General features: G+C 41.2%; 1 protein-coding gene across 1 annotated transcript; it reads right to left on the bottom strand.

Moving 5' to 3' along the window:
• Positions 1-643: 643 nt before the first annotated feature.
• On the bottom strand, positions 644-6,530 carry TSHB (thyroid stimulating hormone subunit beta). Its single transcript, XM_066565481.1, has 3 exons — positions 6,444-6,530; positions 1,530-1,692; positions 644-886 (listed from the first exon to the last, which is right to left on the bottom strand). Exons 2-3 carry the CDS (start codon positions 1,689-1,691, stop codon positions 644-646), a joined length of 405 nt encoding a protein of 134 aa, XP_066421578.1. The 5' UTR covers position 1,692; positions 6,444-6,530.
• Between the last annotated feature and the right edge of the window lie 1,356 nt (positions 6,531-7,886).

The raw sequence follows: 7,886 nt of genomic DNA, 5'->3' as shown, positions 1-7,886 counted from the left end.
CTTTGAAGCTGCAGTGATTCCTCAGTGCTCACAGAGACAGGTGTAGTTCAAACTCTGTTTCTGCAGGGAAGGGGGGGTTATACCATTCATGTAGAGAAGCATTCCCAATAAACACAGATCTGGACAACAGCAGGGAGGACACAGATCTACAGTGTCTACAGTAATAATACATAGATGGAAAAATACTGCTGCTAATTTGAAGGCTCTAAGTATGTGTCAAAATATATTTTAAAAGTTCAATACCAAGAGTGTGTATGGCCTTTTTTTTAAACTCTGAAATATATAAAGTGAAATAGGTGAACTCTGAAATAAATCAATATCAAATTCTGAAATATGTCAATATAAAGAATCTCTGAGCATCTCTTCAGAAAATATCTGGGATTTGTGAGCAAAGGCTGATACATTCACACAGTTCGGTCTCCTCCTTCTCCAAAGTAAATTCATCTGGGTTCTCAATACAAACATACAGCCTTTAGCATTCTTTTCTGCCTGTCTCAAAACACCCAATTAATTGAATCAACTAACAACACACCTTCAGAATAAATGTTTGTGCACAGCAGTTTGCAAACCAAATACGAAACAGTTTTATTTCTGTCGAGGTGTGAGCAGAGCAGTACATTTCACCCCCATCCCATTGAAAGCTTTACAGGTTACAGAGCTTCTGTGGCTTGGTGCAGTAGTTTGTCCTGACCCTCTCACGGACACAGTCACTGTAGTCAGTGTTGCACTTGCCACACTTGCAGCTCACAGCCACAGGGTAGGAGTAGTAGGGGATGGTGTGGAGAGGGCAGCCCGGGATCAGCGCTGTCCGGTACAGCATCTCCTTGTATGTGCACACATTCTGGGACAGAGCACTCTTGAGGAGCAGCTTCTTGCCATTGCTGTCCTACAAAGAGAAGAGAAATGTGTTGTTTCACTGAGGCATATGTGTGTCAGAAACGTCCTGTGAGGTGCAGAGGCCAAAACTCACACCTGAGCCCAGCTCTGGTACTACTGAGTTCAGAGCTCTAATTGTGACTGGGGCTCCCTCCCCACGCAGGCACATTCCCCTTGTTTTTCTGGTTTAATTAATCCACATGGCTCAGAGTGTTCCCTGTGCTTTGTGATCTCTTCTGGCTCCCTGCTGCCCAAGCTGGAACTCAAAATGCTGTGTTGGACAGTGAAGTTGTGAGGAGTGGTGTGGCTGCTGCAGAGCTGGGACAGCAGCAGTGGGAGCAGAAGTTACCTAAGCTATTTACATTAATTAGGAGTGACCCAATATAATCTGCCCCTCACAAACTGCCCCCAGAGGCTCTGCAGTGGCAGCAGCAGTCAGATCTCTGTTGTGCCACTGGTGTTATCAGCTCCATAGTTCCACAGGCTTGGCATTTTTCATCCCCACCTTTGCAAAAAGCTAACTTGAAAACATGGTGACAGTGCAGTTTTTCTGCCTGTGATAAACTCTTTTACAATTAAATGATTTGTACACTATTTTGTGGGAGAACAGAGCCTTGGTTTGCAGTGGTGGCTGTTCCAGAAACATCTCATACCCGAGTCATGCAGAATCCAGCACAGATGGTGGTGTTGATGGCCAGGCAATAGGCACATTCCTGCTTCTCCACGTGGATTGTGTACTCAGAAGGAGCACACAGTGATGCTGCTTGTCCAAAAATCAGGCCAAAGAGGAGAGACATCACAAAGAAGGGACTCATGCTGGATGGGGAAGAACAAACAAACAGAGCAAAGCACAGGTAAAGTGGGATGTGCCTTCCAGCCGTGTCCTCTGCATGGGACAGGAGCAGCCAGGACAGTCACAGACCTGGGGTAATCTTAACATTTCTAGCTACAGCCTGACAATTTCTTTCCAATCTCAGTCCCTACTGAAATAATTAAACAGAGAATAAGGGCAAAGAGGCCATTAACAACATAGAACAAATTCACTTTCCCCCCACTAAAGCACATTACATGGAATTTCTCACTAGTGAGTGATAAAGTCCTGACACAGAACAAATAAGAGGAGCTGAAAGATTTGAAAGTGTGACATGTAAGAGAACATAAGCTCTAGAATTAAGCAGAGATAATAAAATAATCTCACTGCTTTAAAACAATTTTCTAAAGAAAGCATCTTATAAAATGTTAAAGAGACAAAAAGACAAGGCTGTGCGTATCAGGCATAAAACTGGATTTTTCAGTTTCCAATGGCTTAGAGGCATGATGAGATGGGAACACAGCCAAGAACTAAATAATAAATTCAAGCAAATTACAATCAAGAACATCAGCAAAGAGTTCAACTCAATGAATCCTGCTGTATCTGTCTGTTGTGCTGACCTCATTTCTCAGACCTGCAGGTGGATCCTGAGAACAAAGCCTTGATTAGCTCTTAAGACAATTTCAGGAACTACTCTAGAGCCTCTAAATGATAAACTTTAAATGCCAGTGTCTACCAATATCTGGACATCACCCTCTAGTCTCTTCCAGCTGGCAATTTCCCATAGCAAAGCCATCCATTACACAGGCTGGTTTACCCTGGAGCTGCAACACCAATCTGGACAGACCAACCTCTTGTCAGCAGAATTCTTCCCTATTACAGGAACCTGATTCTGCCTTGAGCTGGGAGAGGCAGTGACCCAGCACAAGCTCTGTGTGTGCTTTATACTCTCCAGGCTAATTCCAGGCTGATCTTACTGTTTATATAATTGCATGTGAACTGCTGCTTTCTTATCACAAAGTCATCTATTGAAAATTCATACTGAACCACAAAGCAAATGTGATAGGAACAAATGTGTCCATAATATCCTAACCTGGAAACTGGAGCTGGAAATCTAATTATATTAACAGTCATTCTCTCCTCAGGCTTTTAAACTAACCAGTGCTTTTAAAAAGTTGTTATTATTGATTCATTTAATTGCTCCATAGGACAGCAACACCATGGCAGGAAGGCTGGAATGGATATGGAGCCCTCCAGAATCACAGCTGATGAGTTTGACACCTGTGTTTTGCTAAGGTTTAACAAGGTCTGGTTCACTCTGCTTGCTCCTTGCCAGGCCCAGCTGGGACAGGCTGGCACAGGGTGCCCAGGGGACCTGTGGCTGTCCCAGCCCTGGAAGTGCTCCAGGTTGGAGCAGCTGGGATAGTGAAGGTGTCCCTGCCCATGGCAGGGGGTGGGATGGGATGAGCTTTAAGGTTCCTTCCAACCGAAACCATTCTGGGGTTCTCTAAGTCTGTGCAGTGCCCAGGAAGCAACAAATCTGAAATCAAAGTCACTGCTCTGCAGCCTGCTCAGGCACAGCCTCACTCACCTGCTCAAACAAAGACAGAAATTGGCTGGCCTGGAACTTGCTCAGCAAATATTGAAGTAACAAACAATTCACTGAATATTGATTGATAGGGGAAAAACTTATAAAACCACTCCTCACAGCAGAGTAAGAAACAAAATATTGCATCAATACCAATGAAACAATGTCCCCAGATGGGGGAAAATACATTTGGGGGAGCAAGAGGGAGAAGAGGTCAACAAAGGCAGGATTCTGTGTCAGCCCCTCCCTGAGCTCCCTGCCTGCAGCTCTGGGAACACGTGCCCTTCCAGCCCATCACCTAACTCCCATCTGGAATCTGATCTGATGGATGTCTTATGCAGGTCAGCCACATCCCTGATTTACATAGCCATAAAAACCATGGAAAACATGAGTTTGAGGTGGTAAATATGGTTACTATGAGCTGTTGGAGGAGTGATCCAGTTGGTCCCAACTGGTGTTCAGCTAATTCCTGCACAATGGTGTCTCCTTTTCCTGGTTTCAGACTGCTGCACACAGGTCTGTGTCCTGAACTAATTTTTCAAGCATTTTTGGATAACATAATAGAGATTTTGTTCAATTAAGAGTAGCCAAATGCTTTCTGTTTTCATGGAGTCTTTAATTCTGGGTTAATTTCTACCATATAATTTTTCTGGAATTAAATATAATTTAATTCTGTTTAAACCTCTTTCTGGCTTAGGGACATCAGCAGAGTATTAATTGTACTCTTTGTAACATCTGTCCACCTCACTTAGCAACAGGAGAGTAACACTCACTTTGCTACTACTCTAGTTTGTTATTAACTCTGTATTTTTCTGATATATCTGGAATACAAACACTCAGATTCTCTCAGTGTACACCACACAACCCCACACAGATAATGTAAATGTGTATATATACACTGTTCACACACACACACTACATACACATATATGGGCTTGGTCTTTTGAAGCTTTAACCACAGAAAAGAATGTTTGTTCTTGGCAAATACAGAGAGTATTTCAAAGGACACAAGCTGAAAAAATTCATAAAACTAAAACCTGGAGAGGACAAAAAATGCTCAAAGTAAGATTTAAACACCAGCATTCTTAAAGCAAAAATATCACATGTGACCCTTGCATGCACAGCTGATTCTTTCCTCTAAAGACTGACAGCTTTAGGCAGTTGGAGCTGCATTTGTGCACCCTGGAGACCACCACAGCCAGGTTCAAAGTGTCTCAACACCCCCTATAAGAACATAGGCAGAGAACAGGTCAGAGTGTGAGAACATGCACTCTGTGCTGCCTCAAAGTGCCAATTTCTCTGAGCTCAGAAAACTCAATGTAAGGGGGAGGGTGGCAGAGGGAGATTAGGGTTAAAAAAAAGGGTTTAAGAATTTGCCTTAACAAGATTTAGGGACATCAGTAGCAAATTTTAACAAGGCATGGAAGTCATAATAAAGATGAAAAAGAGAGTGCAACATTAAAAACTACAGCAACAAAATTAGAGGAAAACCAACAACAATATCTGTTAGAGGTGAGAAAATGCAGAAAACTTGCACAGGAAGCTGAAGAGTAGGAAATAAACTTTGGGAGGCCAGAGGCCAATAATAAAGTCAGGGAAGATTACAAGATGAAGACAAGCTGCTGATGCAGAGTAAGTGCAAAGTACTTATGCTTTTGAAAACACAGTGACTGAACAACCACACACAGATCTGCAACAAAAATTATTAAATAAATCATATAAGGAATAAATACTTTAAAATCTACATGATTAGCTAGCTAATGCTCATTACAAGAAGTCTGTAATACTGAGGGAATTTCAAAACATTAAAGAAAGTCCTAATTTAATGGCAATATTTTAAGGAAAAAGTGTTGACCCAGGTAATTCTCCACCAGCCAGGTAAAATAACAGAAAATTGATACAGGATTTGAGCGATAAAGAATTAACGGATGAAAACATAATTACTGATGTTACATAAAATAGGTCATGCCACACAAACCCAATTTCATTGTTTGCAGTGATTACAAATTTAGTTGTTAAGGCAATTGCACAGATGCAATGTCTCTGGTTCCATGGGTGCAGAGCCCCCCTGTCAGGAAGGTTCAGAGCTGTCATCCCAGTGAGGGGACACTGAATGCTGGCACTTGTCAGCCACTGGAGCAGTTGGTTTGGTCTCAGTGGTGCCTTTATTCACTGCCATGTTTTTACCCAGCCTCTGAACACTGGTTAGTGTTCAGATTGTTAGTGTTCCCCAGTGCACTGGGGAAATACCTGACCAGGTATTAAGAATGAAAATTAATTTATCTGCAAGGGCAATAAATGACTCTGAGTGGAGCTTGGGACCAGTGTGAGTGCTGCTTATCAGCTCAGCCCCATGCTGATATGGTCACAGCAGCTCCTGGCTGCTGCCTTTCCCTTGCTGGCACCATTATCCTGCCCATCAAAAAGCTGATATTCACATGTCTTCAGTCATTTACAGAAACTGTCAAGCTGGTAAAAACCTCCTGGATTGTCCTCATGGCTGTGACCATGGAGCTCATTCACTACGACCTCTCTGATGGGAGTGAGGTCCCACGAGCTACGGGGAGCAGCCAGACAAAAGACAGGCAGGACAACGAAGTCCAGTGTCACAATTTGTGAGTGCCTGAGGCTTCTTCCATACAGTTTCCTAAAATCCATCATCCCCAGTCTGGTGCTCATGGATCTGTTGCTTTGGTTGCCCTCCTGCTGACCTGCAGAGACTCAGTGATAGAAATTTTTAATGTGCTTTTATAGCCCAGCTTTGCAGCCCTGTTCTGGAACAGCCAGTTACACTGTTAATTATTTATCTTTAACCTTTCTGTTAACCAAACCAATCCATTCCCTGACATCAGTGATTTTACTCTTTCATTAAGTGAATGATGGTGTGCTGATGTTCTACAGGAAGTGCTTCAACTGATATCTGTAAATAGAATTTAGTAATTATAAAATCCTTGGGTTCATTCCCCAAGAGTCTCTGTAATGGGCTACAGAAATTCAGTGCATACCAGAAGCTCATATGTAATTTAATAGGATTCTCTATCACTTGTCCAGTGCCAAAAACAAAAGGAGGAACAATGAGAAGTTATCAGACATTATTCCTACTCACTCTGCCCCTGGTAGTGGTGCAACACAAAGAAAACATTGTGATCTCATGAGCAGGTTACTTACAGAGCAGAACCACTCTTATTTCCATGAAATATGCAGCTGTAGATAGTAAAAACATGTCCACACTTGCAAACAAACAAACCAGCAGCTCTGCTGCTGAAAAACAGACAAAACCAATCAGATTCTGAAAGATGAGTATTCTGGTAGAGGAATTATTTCCAAGTCCATCCAGTTGCAGCCCTCCACTGATAAAAGGAAATAAGATCCTGATATGCTACCATAGAAACAAGTGGGTTTGCCAGGTTTTGAATTTAAACAGACTGTGGCTGCTGAATTTTCAAAGCTAGTCTGCCTATTGCCAGTCTCTGTAACAGCCCAAAACATAGCTCTCATCTCTCAAATTTATAGATTCACAGTCTGCTCTTCTTTTTCTTTCCTAGGATTAACTGCAGCATTTCCTATCAACCCCAGAGTAAAGCAGCAAATCTCTTTGTTGCATATCATATGCCAGCAATCTCCATTTATGGTCTGAAAATACTTCATAATCCTATTTGCTGTTTGGCTCAGACCATAGAGCCCTTTGGATTTGGTTTCATTTCTTTGGAAAGTGCGAGATATTTCTGTTAGTCTGAGATACACAATCACTGTGCTGAGGGCAAAGCTAAACAGAAAAACAAACAACAAATTAGTACCAAAGACAATCCAGAGCAGTCCTGTAGTATTGTCAAGGATGAACAGTACCAACCCAGCATCAAAATAATGCTAAAGGTAAAACTCTGCCCCAGGTGGGACAGAATAGAAGAGGTAAATGCTCAGTATTTGTCTTTTCTGAACTGGATTTTCAGTTCAACTTTATATTTAAGAAAAATAGGATGATTACTAAAAAATGCTACTAAAATGTAATATTACATATATTTATAGATTTTTAACAAAGATCAAACACACTTGCATTATATTCTATAAATACTTTTAGAATAAATTGCTTAAAATATTGAAAATCAGGTTCTGAAAAGTAAATTTCCTCGGTGGAACCTGACTGTAAGTGTGCAAAACCTAAGTGATGTTTTTTCCTCTTGTAATCTTCAAAAGTTCTCCTCTAAGTGATTCAGCTGCAAACAGGAAACAGAAAATTATTATTCCCCTTTGCCTTCTTATTTAGCCTTGAAATATTCACTAAATAATACTTGAGGTACTGATTGTGAACAAATAAGAAGCCCTAAGAGTTCAGATAAGCAGAGTTGATGCATAGCTGACTTCTTCATCGGCTTCAGAGCAAAGTTTTACTTCCTGTGAAATCATATCTGAACTATGAAGTGATTTTGGTCAACATATTAAAAAAAACTAACAGTGAAACTGTATTTAACATTTACACCTACTAAACTGTTAGATTGCTCATGAATATTAAAACTCGACAATATTAAAAATGTTAAAGAATGTGCAAGGTAAAATTTATTTTAGTTTTACCTGAGTCAATGATTTTGCCACAGTACAGGGAGTGAATGGCAA

Source organism: Molothrus aeneus, chromosome 24 (genome assembly GCF_037042795.1).
Source record: "Molothrus aeneus isolate 106 chromosome 24, BPBGC_Maene_1.0, whole genome shotgun sequence".
NCBI lineage: Eukaryota > Metazoa > Chordata > Aves > Passeriformes > Icteridae > Molothrus > Molothrus aeneus.
Note: the sequence above shows the minus strand (reverse complement) of the source record. Positions and strands in the feature narration are given on the sequence as shown.